The 15,557-nt window shown below is 37.7% G+C and overlaps 1 protein-coding gene and 1 pseudogene across 4 annotated transcripts in view; one reads left to right on the top strand and one right to left on the bottom strand.

The window, feature by feature from the left end:
* Ccdc191 (coiled-coil domain containing 191) overlaps positions 1–15,557 on the top strand; it is a 109,132-nt gene that overhangs the window by 2,453 nt on the left and 91,122 nt on the right. For all 4 annotated transcript variants that reach the window (XM_023717607.1, XM_023717609.1, XM_023717608.1 and 1 more), the window contains exon 2: positions 61–99. In XM_023717607.1, the coding sequence (XP_023573375.1) occupies positions 61–99 (39 nt within the window). The remainder of the gene's footprint in view (positions 1–60; positions 100–15,557) is intronic.
* On the bottom strand, positions 11,376–12,152 carry LOC101575705 (annotated as a pseudogene).

Here is a 15,557-nt window from a genome sequence, read left to right as displayed (position 1 = left end):
TAAGTGGCTAAGTTGATAAAGAGATTACTATTATTAATATTTTATATGTATTTTCTACAGCCTGCTTTTGATCCTGACAATGTGGAGTACTGGATTAAGGTAAGGACATTTTAAAATTAGGTGTGAAAGAATTCAGAGTCAAGCATACTCAGGTGGAAAAGAAAAACTAACATATTCTAATTAGGACATACTTTGCTATTTTTTAGAAAAGAAATACTAATCTTCAATTTGCACTTATTTTGCTATTCTTATGTTGTTATGTATGTTGTCTCAGTTTTGTACTTTTTATTACTTTTTATTCTGTTGGTTTTCATGAAAGCATTTACGTGTAGATGATGAGAAAACAGGTGTGTGGATATGTCCTCAAATGTCATGAGGATCACATGGAGTAGATGGAAGGAAGAACAGGAAAGAAGCCTACTTGGATGCGGAAGGACTACTATAGTTTCACTGACACAGGGGACCAGTGGGTAAAGGCTAGATGTGCATCACAAGAATTTTCTAATATCTAGAACAATTGAGAAATGGAGTGAGCATCCTCATAAGGAATGTTTTTTTGTCACTGGAGGTATTCTAGTGAACTCTAAAAGGATACTTAGTTTTAGGCTAAATAAGAATATACTTGAGGGCTGGGGATATAGCTCAGTGGTGCAATGCTGCCTAGAGAAATGCAAGGTCATGAGTTCGATTCTTACTACAAGAAAAAAATATATATATATATATTTTTGAGCATTTGGTGAGAGGAGGTTGTGTTATATTACTTCTGAGGTCCCTCCCCATCCTCAGCTGTATATTTCTGAGTCCAGATACCATAGATGGAAAGTGCCTTTAAACCACTTCAGGGGCATGCCTCTGCATAGCAGTTTTGCAGCTTGCTATGGCCAATTCACAAATGCACTACAGTTCAGAGTCACACAGCATTCTTCTGGGAAAACGTTCTCTTCTGGGTAGTATTTTGAAGGGCTGTTTCTTACCTAAATTGACGTGCATTTTGAGCACGAAGCCAGATGCACTGGTATTAATTATGTGTTTACTAAGTACGAGCCAAATATGTTGAGTACTGGATCTAAAACAGGACACAAGGCAAGTGTAGTCTTTGATCACCCAGAGCTCATGGCCCAGTGAAGCATGAAAAACTTGCCACAAGTTGATGGGAGAATTAGATTGGTCATGGAAGCCTGTTGTGGGAGACGTTAACCTAGATGGGGCAGGAGAGGCCTCATACTCCTGCAGAAGGCCTGATTCAGAAGGCAAGCATGGTGAACCCTGGGCTGTGAGAGGACCATCCCACATCCAGTGAGCCTCGCTCGCATGTGGTGTTGAGAGTCCCTGTGCCAGGTCCTTGCAGGGCTTTCTGACGGCTAGTTACTGTCTCTTCTAGAATAATCTTTTATTTAAGGTTTTAAGTAAAATAGAGGGCAAAGTTCTGATCTATCTTATCTGAACCATTTTCCTGTTTCATAAAGTTGTGAGCCAATCTAACTGAGATTTTAGCATTCTTATAGTAGTTCTTTCTCCACTGTATTCTCAAATATCTCATCTGAACAAAAACCATGAAGTCTTTTTATTTGGCCATGCAGCCCATCCTGATTGCTGAATGATTTCATTTTATCTAAAGTCTTCAGATATATAGTCTACATTCCTTGCCTTTGTATTTTAATTATTCTCTCATGTATACAATTATTTTCCTGTTCAGTTTCTGTCCCATAGAAACTGTTACTATAAATGATTTCCTGGCCAAATCCAACAGCTTCTGAATACTCTCAAACTTTTTCAGTTTACCTTTGTTACTTCTTTTTTTTTTTTTTTTTTAACTCTAGAAATCCTCTATTACCTTTTTGTAGCACAGCTTTCTCCTGCTTGTCCTGTTACCTCTGTTCACTCCTCTGTCTTCTGATTTTGCTCTCTATTGTGTTTCAGATATGAGTAAAACTAATCAGTTGCAAGCTGTGGACCTAAGGTCTCAAATCTACTTGAATGGACCACCTCTCAAAATCAGCTGAGGCTTTGTTCTTCAGAAAGAGTAGGGAGCATCCTGAAAGAATATGAAGGAGAGAGAATCTTTTTTTTTTTTTTTTTTTTTTTTTTTTTTTTTAGGAACTGGGGAATGGAGAGAGAATCTTAAGAAAGGTCTCTCTTTAGAACAGAAAAGGAAGGTTGCTCAGCAGCACTGGGGACCTATCATAAGTTTTCATGGTGCCAAAATTGGTAAATTGGATTGATTCGGGCTTGGAGGTTTCAAGAATGACATGAGATAGTAGTTGAAATATCCACACTGAGTAGGAAGCGAGGAAGAGAACTTTAAAGAGACTGAGTTAGGAAGGAAGGATAGCAAATAGTGACTGAGGACTTATGTAGGTCTAACATTAATGTTGTGTACAGGGCATGAAATAGGGACACAGAAGATTGAGTTTGCAGAGTGCATTATCAGTTTGCCTCAAGGAATGAAGTATTCTGTGTGACATTGTTCAGGGGACTGTGTCAGCGGGTTGCTAATATGGAGCTGAGGGTGAAAGCTTTTGGAATACAGAGGATCAAGCAAACCTCACAGCTGAGATAGTCAGTCATCCTCAGGTGAAATTGCTTAGAATCAGCTAGCTATTCCCGTGAGTCCTGCAGCAGTTCAACCAAAATGTAGCGGTCATGCTTTACAGATCCTCTTCATCCCCATTAGATAGGTGAGCTCATCTTAGGCCACTGCATTCTGCTGTCAAGCTTTTTAGACATTTCCAACAGGTCAGCTCTCCATTCTTGGACATTCAGATAAAACTGAATACCATCAGATAAAACTGTAAATTCCAGATGTCCACTTAAGGCATTGTGTCGATTGGGCTATAATATCAAGTATCGTGAAACAACCTCAATACTGATGCTCTATGTGTCTTGTACTCTCAGGCCATTCTCCTTATCCTACATCAGGGTGTGTGTGTGTGTGTGTGTGTGTGTGCACGTGCGTGCATGTGTGTGTGTGTGTGTGTGTGTGTGTGTGTGTGTGTTTGAACATGCTAATCCCTCAACCTAGAATACCTGTCCTCTAAGAAGCCAGTCCACTCTTTCCCCTGTAGCTCAGCATGAGATATCCTGTGGTGAACAAATCCCCGTCACCCACCTCAACCACCTAATTTTATCCTCTGATACTCTTTCCGTAAGAATTATTGACATTTGTACTCTCATTTGTTGATTCATCATCCATTATTTGCTTTTATACAGCAAATTGAAAAGAATTAGTCACTTTAAAATATATATCATTTACAAAACTATTATGAGTGCATATGCAGTATTCACATGAGGATCTGTTAAACTTGGTTTTTACCTAAGTCTTAAAGAAATGAAGGAGTACGTTGTGTCTCTGCCATCCCTGGGGACCCTTGGGACATGAGGCCCATGGGTCGGATCATAGGAATGACTGGGGTGTTTCCCTTCCAAATTACATGCATATATATACAATAGTTACTGAGTAATAAACTTTTGAAGGTGTTCATTTCTTTTAATATCACTGTTCTGCCTTAGAACTCTTCTTCAGTTGTTAGTGGTACACATGCATATGGAACAAAACTAAAAACATGAACTGCCTGCTCCCCAGTGCTGACCACAGTGCTGGGAACAGAATGAGGCTTCCACCAGACTTGTTGAAAAAATAAAATGTTATATTGATACAGTGTTTTACTGGAATATGGGATAGATCCCTTCTACCTCATGTACAGTGGTGCCTCGGCTCACGAACTCAGTTCTCTCCATGATTCTGGTCACAAACCAGAACTGAACTAAATTTCTCCATAAGATCAACAATGAACCTAATCACTGAACTTGATTCAGTTCTTGTCCAATTTGATTTGTGACCAAAATTTGGAAAGAACTCAGATACCACTATATTACTTTGCAGAGTCTAGTGAAAAGGAAGTATTTTATTAGTATATTTTAGACACACATAATGGTCACAGTCATCATAAAGAATTTGTACCTGTACATGATATAACTTGTTTTATAACTTGTTTTCCCCCACTTACCCTCCCTTCAACCTCTCCTCCCCTCCCTATGTAGAAAGCTTTGTTTCCATGTTTTCCTTTTCTCATTTTTCTTTTACTTTTCTCCTTTCCTTTTACCTTTCCCCTCTCATTCCCCTCTCCATTTGAACATTTTACAAGGAAATAGATAAAGATTTCTAATCCTTAGTATCATCTCATAGGTGAAAAAACAAATCTTTGCTTTAAATGATACCCCACACACTTGCTTTGTTAAGAGCCATGCAAACATTTCGCCTTACTCCTTTGTGCATACCACTCTTTCTTTAGTGCCAGGGTCAGTCTTCCTCCTTTTAGCTGCTGAGACTATCTAGTCTCAAAAAACTGACAAATTCCAGCTTAGATGAGACAATACATCGAGCAATTATTTATCTTACTCATTTGCCTGAAGGACCAAATCATGTCTTACAAACATATATATGTTTGTGGGTGTTAGTTTAAAAACTAAAGTTGATCAATTAATTTGTACATTGTTTACATATATTATATGTGTGTATATACTAACATGTCCTAGTATAATATGTGAAGGTAAGGGCTCTCCTACCTATAAATGCAGTAAAAGATATACACTACCACTGACCAACTCAAAGGAGGCCATATATTTTGATTAAAAAGGAAAAAAAGATTAAGTTGAAGCTAGTGCTGAGGAACAGAGGGGCCCGTTTGCATGATACCATGCTCACCTTGTAGAGGTGGGTAAGTGTCCTTTTTAATAAGGCGCAGAGGGGAGAGGAGCAGAGACACATTGCAGAACTCCACACTCGCTGTATCCCCAGCCATCTTTAGCTGAGGGGTGGGAACCAGGCAGACCTCCACACCTGCTTTGTCACTTCCATACATCTTTGATTCTTTCTTCTTTCTTGTGAAAAGGAACCTGGGCTCTAACTCCCGAGGTATCTGTATATTCTGTCAGTTCTTTTAGACTGAGGGGAGGACGTACAGTAATATATCGGTTCACAAACTGTTCTGTTCACAACCAATTGAGTCTGCACACAGAAACATTTGGCAGAATTTTGCTTCCCTGCATGAACTTTGCATTAGGTAACAAACACAACTGCGGTCATCTTGCCTAGAATCGTAAAACAAATTAAGTTTGTAAATGGAAGTATGCTGCTGTACTGGTTATGTGCTCAGCCCGAAGACATTTGGAGACTTTGCTTATCTTTCAAAGAAAAAATTCTTAATCTTTAAAGTTCCATTTTTCAGGGCCAGTTACATGCTGAGTACTTTCATAAAGAGTGAATGGTACTTCTTTGACTTCATCTGTGTCTTTTTTTCAAATTACTCTTGACTTAAAAATTTATTCCACTGCTTCTAACTTAGAGCTAATGTAGGAAACACTAGAATTAGACAGTTATGCCCATGATAGGTTCTTGCAGAGGTCCTACCAGTCTCCAGTTAGAATAAGGAAAAGCCATTTTTAAGGCAGGTCAGGTGACAGTATAAATATTACAGCTTTTAAAATAACTTTTCATTCCTTTAACAAACATTCACAGGGCACCTGTTTAATGCAAGCACTAATCTAGGTGTTAGGGGTTCATTTGTGAAGGAGAAAATAATCCATGCCAATGTTAAACTTGGAGGTGACAATACATGAGAAAATATTGTGAAGTAATAAGAGCTATAGAGAAGGAGCCAAGAAGGGGGAGAAAGAGCCAAGAGGGGGAGATCACAGTTTCTTACAGGATGGGCAGAGATTTCATGGGGAAGGGGCCATTGGAGCAAAGTCTTGAGGATAAGAGAAAACATACTGTGGAGAGCTGTGGAGAGGGGAAGTACAACACCTGTGAGCTGGTGACATGCGACATTTGAGAGTGAACAAATGAGGTCAGGGTGGCTGAGGCAGACTGGAGAGCTCCCAAGGGTTTGGTGACCCAGGATGTTAAAGCACAAAACTGTATGGATTTAACTTTGTTCCAATTGCGACAGGGAGCTTTCATAGGCTTTTGAGTAGCATTATGGCATGATATGGCTTTCTTTTTTTATTAGTACAAATTTGTGATGTATAGTAAATATAATCACCTTGGGGAGTTGATACATTAACATGTCACATGCTAGTTATTTTTACCTCAACTCCCAGTCTGCTGCCCATTCTCATTATCTAGGTCCCTTTCCTGTTTGCAAAGGTTTGTCTCTGTCTTCTGTTATCTGTCTGAATTTTGCTCTTTAGATTATTTATATTTTGTGTTTCTTGCCTAAGAGAAACCACGTGACATTTAAAACCATATGTGTCTGATTTGGTTCTGTAAGCATAGTCTCAAGGTGTATTTCCTATAAATTACTCGAGTTTATCTTTTGATTTACTGTGCACTGCTGTAGCCTTTAGAGGTTCCAGTTAGCTCCAGTGTACTGAAAGAAAGGGAAGAAAAGGAAAAGAGAAAAAAAGGAAGAAGAAGAGAAAAAGGAAAAGTGGTCCATCTTTAGGGAGGGAGCAGTTTACTCCTGTGTGTGTTGGCAGGATTTACCGTTGTAGAGTCCTTTATTTGGAGGAAGGCAAAAGAGGAAGGGGACCTTATCCAAGTCTATCCTGTGAGGCTTGATTTAGCCCCACTATTTTAGTCTATCCATTTTTATTTTTTCTTAAGATTCCAAGTATGGTGGGCAGTTGTCCCGATCTGGTGATTCATTGGCAGCCAGGTGGGCTGACTGACTGTTTCTTGTAGTTCTTTATGTTTTGCTTGATCTGTGAGTCTCCCATTTCAGATTGATTTTGGTCTTAGGTTGTATGTCCTCCTTCTTGCAAGTACTTGTGTTTTAGTTGAATTTCTCTGAGTAGCTCTGAAAGAGGCTTCTCCTCCATCCAGCCATGCTGTCCCTCCCAGGTGTATCTTTATCACAGAGTAGTACTCTATTGTGTACAAATAGCACATTTTCTTTATTTACTCATCTGTTGATGTACATATAGACCACTTTTAAGAATTCACTATTACAAGTTGCATTGCTATGAATATGAGTATACATTTGTCCCTGTATTATATCTACCTCTTTCAGATGTCTAGAAGGGGACTAGCTGGGTTGAATGGAATTTTTTATGATACTCTAATTCTTTTTAATTATAATTTTATTTTATTTTGAAGAGTAAAAACAAAAGCAAGAACAAGAATCGGAAACAAAGACAGAAACAGGGTAATGTACAACAATACATACATTACAAATTCAAAACAAGAATAGCTGATTAACAATGGTTGATAATATATTTTTATCATCAAATCTGTTGCTCAGATTAACAGATATTGTTATGTAAGATTGGACATGTAATTGAATATTACCACTTGCTTTCAAGAAATCTTAAATTTTGTTCTCTTTTTTTCTTTTTTTTTTTTTAATGTATTAATGACAGGATCTACCAGATCTACAGGGTCTCACTACATAGATCAGACTCGAAGTGATTCTCCTGTTTTCAGCCTCCCAAGTGCTGGGATTACAGGCATACACCACCTCCCTCAGTCTCAGTCACCATCTCAGCACACCTCAGGGGCAGGGCCAGCACGGCACGCCAGGGATCAAACCCTGGCTGCTGCGCTCTGCCTAAGCAGGCGCTTTAGTCTGCTGAGATATCTGGCTGGCCCTTTTTTTCTTTTATTACCTTTTAAAAAAATTTTATTTTAAAGAGAATATAGTAATAATTGATATGACATTAGGAATGGTACACATTTAGAAACCAAGATGATAGGTACCCAAGCATGGTTTTTGTATTAATCATTGCTATCCTCAGTGTAGTTGCTTAGTTCACAGATATCAGCATTTAGTTAGTCAAAGTGAAAATTCTACACATTAACTGCTATTTTCAAAAAACTGATGGAAATTCTTAGTACAGTCACCTCAGCCATCCTGTATATATACTTGTATGTTTTTCCCCCTATCTTTTTCCTATCTTTTCTCCTTTCTCTCCTCTTCATTGTTTAATCCTTAAATTCCTTTCTTTCCTTTTTATTGTATCTGTTTTACCTTTCAGGTTTTATTTCTTCTTCCAGGTTCTTACACTAAGGAAACAATACAGTATTTCCCCATGTAGGTCTGGTTTATTTCACCGAGTATAGCCTCTAGTCGCATCCACTTACCTATGAAGGCTTCGAGTTTTGCTTTATAGCTGAGTAACTCCATTGTATAAAAATACCACATCTTTTTCATCTTGAAATGGAATTTTTAAATTTAGTTCTTGAGGAATCCTTGTACTGATGTTTCTGGTGGTCATACTACTTTATATTCCTACCAACACAGTAGAAGGGTTCATTTTTCTTCATAGCCTTGCTAGCGTTCGATATTATTTAATTTCTTGATGATAGCCATTCTTTCTGGCGTAAGATGGAATCTCAGTATTATTTTAATGTGTACTCTTCTAGTGGTCAAAGATGTTAAACATTTTTTATGTATTTATTAGCTATTTGTATTTCTTTTTCTGAGGAATGTCTGTGCATTTCAATTGTTCATTTTTTGTTAGGTGTTTTACCAAGGAGGGTCTAATGTTTTTGAACTTTATGTATTCTGGATGTTAGGCCTCGTGTCTGATGTATATAGCTGGCAAAAGCATTTTAGGTTTTCTCTTCGGTCTGTTGATGGTTTCCTTTGTTGTACAGAAGTTTTCTTATCTGGGAGTTAGGAACCATACCATACCACCACAGCCAACTGGGAATCATAAACTTTTATCAGTAAAGAATTAGAGCACTGGGGATATAGCTCAGCAGCACATGTCTGCCTGGCAAGTGCAAATTCCTGAGTTTGATTCCTGGTATTTTAAAAAAAAATTAGAGAATTGGAAATATAAAGTTTAGAAGGTAGAGCAGAAATACTGTTTGAAAGAAGGAAGAGAAGCAGGAGACAGACAATTACTTTGTGAGAAGGCAGGGGATCCAGAACAGGGTGCCTGTGGGCCCTTTCTTGGGCTGTCTGTAAAGGGGTCAAGAGCCCTTCCCCTTGCCTGGAATTTGTCATAATATAATTGGCTTCTTGGGCTATCATAGATTGATCTCAGGCTCCAAGATCCCAAGCCCTTTGAACCACCATCTATGTGCACATTTACAAGTGAACTTGTCAGAATCTTATCTTTAGAAAAAGGACCTTATATGTAAAATTGAGTTAGCAATTAAGTTAGGGCCTGGTGTACTAATATAGTGGCCAAAACTGATTAATAGGACAGTTTCAATAATTAATACATTGCATATTATTATCTTTGTAGTGGTTATTCATAGATGCAGACATGATATCCTGTCCAAATAATATTAGTACAAATCTTTCTTCTCATTGAATTAAGAGAAAGTAGCTGTATATCTATCCTAACTATTTTGTACATACAGATAAAAAATAGCCCTTCCTTTGTATCTTTTTTTTTTTTTTTAGTTTTGTTAAAGATGGGTATTCCATTGCCATTTAAATATTGTAGGTGCATGAATTCAGCAAAAAAAATCCAATATAGTCTAGTAGTCCGTATATGTAGTGGGTTATCCATAGGACTGGCAATGTCAGAAGTTGTTGACTTGAGCCTTTTACCGCTCAGCATATTAATATGACTTTAATTTTTATACCTTGTTTTTATACTTTTCTGCTGGATTGTTAAGACCAAGATAAAGCAAGATGTATTGTTAAGACCAAGGTAAAGCAAAATTTATTTTTTGTATCTGATAAAGTCAGTCAAGTCCCCTCAGGATTTATCCTGTTGCCCTGTACAGCAAGAACTTTCTTTTAAATGACCGTCCTTTGTCTCTTGCATTTTATTGGAGGTAGGTGAGGGTCAGTTATCTTGATTTTGAGCACCGGGCTTCTCCTGTGCTCTGTTTGCCTGTCCTCTTATCTTGTTAATTGTTTTCTCCAGTAAAGCTTTAACTATTTCTGGTCATGATTAGCCTGAAATCCCAATGAAGTCTTTCCCTATTTATAGACCCCTGTCCCCTACAGAGCTTTTCAATTTCATACAGTTAAATTGACTATTGGTTCTTTGTGTTCTGTCCTGTCCAATTGTGTTTCTGTTCAGAAAATCCTTACCTATTGTCTTGGTTACTTTTCTTTCATTGACACCCAGAATCAGGGAAGGAAAGGTTTATTTATCTCACAGTTAGTGAAGCTTTCAGGCTATGCTCAGCTGGTTCCAAGGCAGAGTGGCATATGGCAGAGGGCAACAGTTCCTCGTGGTGGAAAACAGCAAAACAGCAAGCCAAAAGGGAAGAGCGGTAGCTAAGGCAACCTGCAAGCCTCTCTCACTTCCTTATATTGTATTCAGGCTATCTGCCCCAGGGCGAGTGTAGTACTTGTAACCATAATCCCAGTATTGGATCATTAATTAATTACAAATTCTAGAAACCTTCCCAATGACTGCATGAGGCTTTGAGGGGATATGTAGACACAAGCCATAACACCCATGCCTAACTCTCTAAGAGTTGTACCTATTTCATCTTGCAGCTGATTGTTTTTATTTTGATATCTAGGTCTTTAGTTCATTTTTATTTGATTTTAGTTCATAATCAGATATGAAGAGAAAAGTGATCAATGATGTAGAGTGTGCCTAAGGAGAGTCACAGGGAGAGAAAACATTCTCTCAGGCTTTCACAGAGAGCACATTGGCCAAGCAATGGTTGTGATTAATCCACCTAGCTGACGCTGACAAAGGATCTACAATCTGAGGTACAGGATCTCAGGATAAATCCTGACCAGATTTCACTGACCTTATCAGATCCAAAAGCTACAACTCTTGTTCCATAGGTCTTGCTTTATCTTGGTCTTAACCATCCAGCAGAAAAGTATAAAAATGAAATATAAGAAGTAAAGCCATGCTGTTATGTTGAGCTGTAGGGGACTCAGGTCAACAATTTCTGACATTGCCAGTCAAGCAGAAGACCCAATACTATTATGGACTACTGGACTCTTAGAATATTTTGCTGAGTTAACACACCTATAATAGTCAAGTAACGGAACTAAACAAAAAAGGGTATACAGATGAATGTCCACTTTGTATCTGTGTATTCAAAATGGTTAGGATAGATATGTAGTTACATTCTCTTAATGAATAGAAGGATTTGTTGTAATAATGTTTGTAAATAGGATATCATGTCTGCATCTTGTACAGCAAGTAACCACTAGGAAGAATGTATGCAATGTGTTAATTATTGAAACTGTCCTACCAATTTGGTTAGAAACTGTCTCATCGCTATTTGTTTCTCAATATAATTATGAAAAAAAAGAGATATGGGTCTAGATTCAATCTTCTGCATATGGGTAATCAATTTTCCCAAAACTATTTGTTGAAGGGGCTAGCTTTCCTCTTATGTTTTTGGTCCCTTTGTTAAAGGAAAAATAGCTGGATGTGCCTGGGGTTGTTTCTGCTTCCTTTATTCTTTTTTTTTTTTTTTTTTTTTAATGAGTAAACAATTTCAGAGACTTAAAGAACCTGAAATGAAGAAGTTTATATAGTTCCAATCTCCTGAAGGCACATGGAAATAATCATACTGGCAGAACAATGGAATGTCAATGTTTTATGATTTATGTATTAACATTTATCACATTTTTGGAGGAATCAAATCCATTCTCACTATGGATGTTTTCTTATGCATACATGTGAGTCTGAGCAGATACATGCTGAGCAGTTCATATTCACGAGGTCTCTCCACTGGCAGCAAAACTTTTCAGAGCCATTTCCTTTGTGAAAAATCATTTTGGATAGCAAGTTTTTTTTTTTTTTTTTTTTCTGTGTTTCACCCCCATGCTTGAGATTTGCAGTACTATAGGACCAGTTTACCATCACTGCCAAAGCACTCATAGAGGGTTCCAACTTCCTGGTCTGGAGAAGGTGCAAAGAATTGATTCACATAAATAAACAACTGTTCAGAGGCCACAAGTTGAAGGAACTTCTTAATAAAGTCAGTCAGTCAGTCCTTGGATCGTTCGCTCTAAAGCCCACTTCTTTGTTTTCATTATCAGGGTGTCTCCCACAGCCTTTAGCAGGATATCAACCAGAAACTGCCCTGAAATTTTCTTTTTTTCTTGGTGTTGCTGGCGGGTTCTTCTGTTCCTGGCGAAACTGCAGCAGAAGAAGGGGGTTCTGGTGTCGCTGTTTTTGGGAGAGAGTTCCCCAGGGCCTTCCCCACCAGCAGCCACAGCCAATGAAGGGAGCTGCAGGACAGAATCCGGCTCTTCCGGCATCTTCCTAGGAGAGGCGTGACGCCCTCTGCTTCCTTTATTCTGTCCCATTGACCCACTTGTCTTTTTGTGCCAGTACCATGCTGTTCTTATCACTATAGCTTTTTAAAACAGTTTGAGATCTGAGATTTTGATGCCCCCTGCTTTACTCAAATTACCAGGATTGCTTTTGCTATTCTGGATCTCTACTGGCTCCATATGAATTTTAGAATTGTTTTTTCTAGTTCTTTGAAGAGTGCTGTTGGTATATTAATTGGGATTTCATTAAATCTATAAACCAGTTTTAATGACCATTTTGACAATATGGAATATTCTTTTTCAGTATTTGATTTTTAAAATCTGCACTTTTTAAACTACTGTTTTTTGTATGCAGTGTTGTAACCCAAAAATGAAACAACTAGGAGATAAGTCCAAAAAGAAAACAGCACTTTATTTTAGCTGGTACCCAGCGGCAACACCCAGCACAAAGTGCCTAAGTGCATGCTCAGGAGGGGAGAGACAAGGGTTTTTAAGGCTGAAAACTGCAAATGGGAGGTCTTGTGACTTGAGCACGGGGGAATGCAGCACAGGGGTCAGCTTCCACTTTTGGGTCTTTAACATGCGGTTACAATTTTCAGGAACAAATAATTACAATTTATGATTCGGTGTTGATCACAGGACATGTTGTGTGGAGTGCTCTGGGGTAAGAAATAATTCAAATCTTAACCTTTAACACACTGTGGTTTAGAACAAAGGAATAGTTTGAATATTAACAAACTGTATTCAGAGGTCCGATGGATGGCTTGAGCCACCAAGATGGAGTTAAAGTTGACAGCTTATACCGAACAATCTTCATTAATAAAGTTACAGTGGAAACATACAGAGTATAATTCAATGGCTATTCTGGTTACAAAATTGAGTCAGTTACATAGGTTATAACAGAAACATACAGAGTTGTATAACAAAATAGTTGTTCTAGTTACAAAAATGGAGAGGCTTACATCGGTTATAACATGCAGCATGCCACTGGATTTTTTAAAAATCCATTTTAATAAGGTAGCTTTAATTTTTGCCTATCCAGAAACAGGGTTTGGCTTTCCACTTTCTGATGTTCTTTGTGGTCTCCTTTTTCAAAGTAGTACAGGTTTGATTGTAGAGGTCTTTTACTTTCTTCGTTAATACTTAGGTATTTAACTTTCTTGAATTTATTGTGACTAGTTTTTTTTTTTTTTTTTTTGGTACTGGAAATTGAACACATGACCTCATGCTTGCCAAGCAGGTATTGTGCCTCAGGTATATATCCTTGGCCCAGTATAGTTTTCTTGATTTTTTTCTTAGTGTATTTATTGTTGATGTGCATAAATGATTTGATTTTTATGTGTTGTTTGCATCATGCTGAATTGCTGAATTTATTAGTTCTAAAAGTCTTTTAGAAGAATTTTTGGGGTCTTGTATATCTACAATCATATTATCTGTAAATAGAGTTTGACCTCTTCCTTTCCTGTACGTGCCCTTTTCTCCAGTTTCTCTTGCCTTATACGTATCACTAAAGTTTCTAGTACTCTATTGAACAACAATGGTGAGAGTAGACAAGCTTGTCTTGTTCTTGACTTTAGAAAGTTTTCATCTCTTCACCATTCAGTCTGATGTTGTCAGATTTGTCATAAATGGCTTTTAATAGATTGAGATAAGGTCTTTCTGCACCTATATTCTTCAGGGTTTGTATCAGAAATGAATGTTGGGATTTGGTCAAAGGAATAGCTACATTTTTTTTTTAATTTTATTGAGAAATACCAATGAGACAGTTTCCAAACTGATTAATAGGACAGTTTTAATAATTAATACATTGTACATTGTTATCTTCTTAGTGGTTATCCGTAGTACAAGATGCAGGCAGAATATCCTGTCCAAACACTATTAGTACCAATCTTTCTTCTCATTGAATTAAGCGAAAATAGCTGTATATCTATCCTAACTATTCTGCATATACAGATACAAAATCGTCCTTCCTTTGTATTCCCTTTTTTTGTTTGGTCCTGTCAGCGATGGGTATTCCATTGGCATCTAAATACTATAGGTACATGAATTCAGCAAAATAATCCAACACAGTCTAGCAGTCCACAGTAGTAGTGGGTTATCCACAGAAGTTGTTGACTTGAGCCTTTCACAGGTCAGCATATTAATATGGCTTTACTTATTATACCTTGTTTTTATACTTTTCTGCTGGATAGTTAAGACCAAGATGAAACAAGACCTAAAGAACAAGAAATGCAACTTTTATATCTGATGAGGTCAGTCAAGTACCATGAGGATATATCCTGTAACCCTGTATCACAGTTTACAGATCCTTTGTCAGTGTCAGCCATGTGGATGAATCACGGCCATTGCTTGGCCAATTTGCTCTCTGTGAAAGCCTGAGAGAATGTTTTCTCTCCATGTGACTCTCCTTAGGCACACTCTACAACATCGATCACGTTGCTCTGTGGCCCCATAATCTCCTTGATCAGAAAATTTGGGACACAACCTAGTTACATGATGTTACAGTATAGGTTTTCCTATGTCCTGAGTCTTCACTGACCTTGAAAGGCTATGGTCAAATTGTTGGCTGTCCTTGCAGCCCTTCTATTTCTCTGATTTTTGGTTTGCAAACTTAGGTTGGTAACCCTCCAGAAAAGAAGCTTATTATTACCCTACATCTTATGCAGTTGGGTTTCACTTCACTATCTGTCTGAATATGAAATATCTTAGGCATAACATGGAACAGGTATTTTCCATTAAGTATTGATATGTTAAATATTAAAAGTCCCTACAGAATATGGAGATAAAAATTTAAAAAATGAAAAATATTTGAAGAATATGAATAAACAATTACATATTTTTATGCAGAAATTTAGAAATCTAACCATATGCAGCATTGTAGGACAGTCCTATGACTTTTTTTTCTTTTTCTTGTGTCTTTTTTTCATTTATTACCCATTCAAAAAAAAAAGAACTTGTGAGACAGTATGGTAATAATTGGTATGTCATGACAAGAAGTACGTATTTAGAGGACCAGCATGACAGGTGTTCCAAGCGTGACCCTTCTATTACATATTGCTCTCTTCAGTGCAGTTGCTTGGTGCACAGATATCAGCTTGTATAGTTAGTCAGGGTGAGAATCCTACCAATTAACTGCTATTTGCAAAAACCTGCTGATGTTTCTCAGGATCATTGCCTTGCCTATCTTGTGTGTATAAATGGATGGCTTTGTCCCTGTCCTTCCTGTTTCCCAGCTTTTCTCCTGGCCTTTCCTCATTGTCCAGTCCTCAAGTTCTCCCTTTCCTTTTAGTTGTGTTATACCTTTCTATTTGTATTTCTTCTTTTGAGTTCTTACACTAGGGAGACTATATGATATTTACACATGTGGGTCTGGTTTATTTCACTTATGAG

The sequence above is a fragment of the Octodon degus genome, unplaced genomic scaffold (assembly GCF_000260255.1).
Source record: "Octodon degus isolate 3935 unplaced genomic scaffold, OctDeg1.0 scaffold00053, whole genome shotgun sequence".
NCBI classification, from domain to species: Eukaryota; Metazoa; Chordata; class Mammalia; order Rodentia; family Octodontidae; genus Octodon; species Octodon degus.
Note: the sequence above shows the minus strand (reverse complement) of the source record. Positions and strands in the feature narration are given on the sequence as shown.